The sequence below is a fragment of the Crocuta crocuta genome, unplaced genomic scaffold (genome assembly GCF_008692635.1).
Source record: "Crocuta crocuta isolate KB4526 unplaced genomic scaffold, BGI_CrCroc_1.0 scaffold290, whole genome shotgun sequence".
NCBI classification, from domain to species: Eukaryota; Metazoa; Chordata; class Mammalia; order Carnivora; family Hyaenidae; genus Crocuta; species Crocuta crocuta.
This window is the reverse complement of record NW_027527429.1, coordinates 3,151,545-3,151,745: the sequence shown is the minus strand read 5'-3', so window position 1 is coordinate 3,151,745 and position 201 is coordinate 3,151,545. Positions and strand designations below refer to the sequence as shown.

At 79.1% G+C, this 201-nt stretch overlaps 1 protein-coding gene across 1 annotated transcript in view; it reads left to right on the top strand.

Moving 5' to 3' along the window:
• The first annotated feature begins 37 nt into the window (after window positions 1-37).
• Window positions 38-201, top strand: part of PRLH (prolactin releasing hormone) — a 1,085-nt gene continuing 921 nt past the window's right edge. The window contains exon 1 of the mRNA XM_077758405.1: window positions 38-137. Within this exon, the coding sequence (XP_077614531.1) occupies window positions 38-137 (100 nt within the window). The remainder of the gene's footprint in view (window positions 138-201) is intronic.

Here is a 201-nt window from a genome sequence, read left to right as displayed (position 1 = left end):
ACCCGCCTCAAGCCGGCCCGGAGCGCGGAGCCTGGGGATGGGGGCTTTGCAGGCCTGGCTGCTGGGCCTGCTGCTGCTGGGCCCGGCCCTGCGGGGGGCTGCGGGCCACGGCCGCCAGCACTCCATGGAGCTCCGCGGTGAGTGAGCACCGGGCCTCAGCCTCCCTCGGCCGCCCCCACCCCCAGCCCCCCTGCCCCCGCG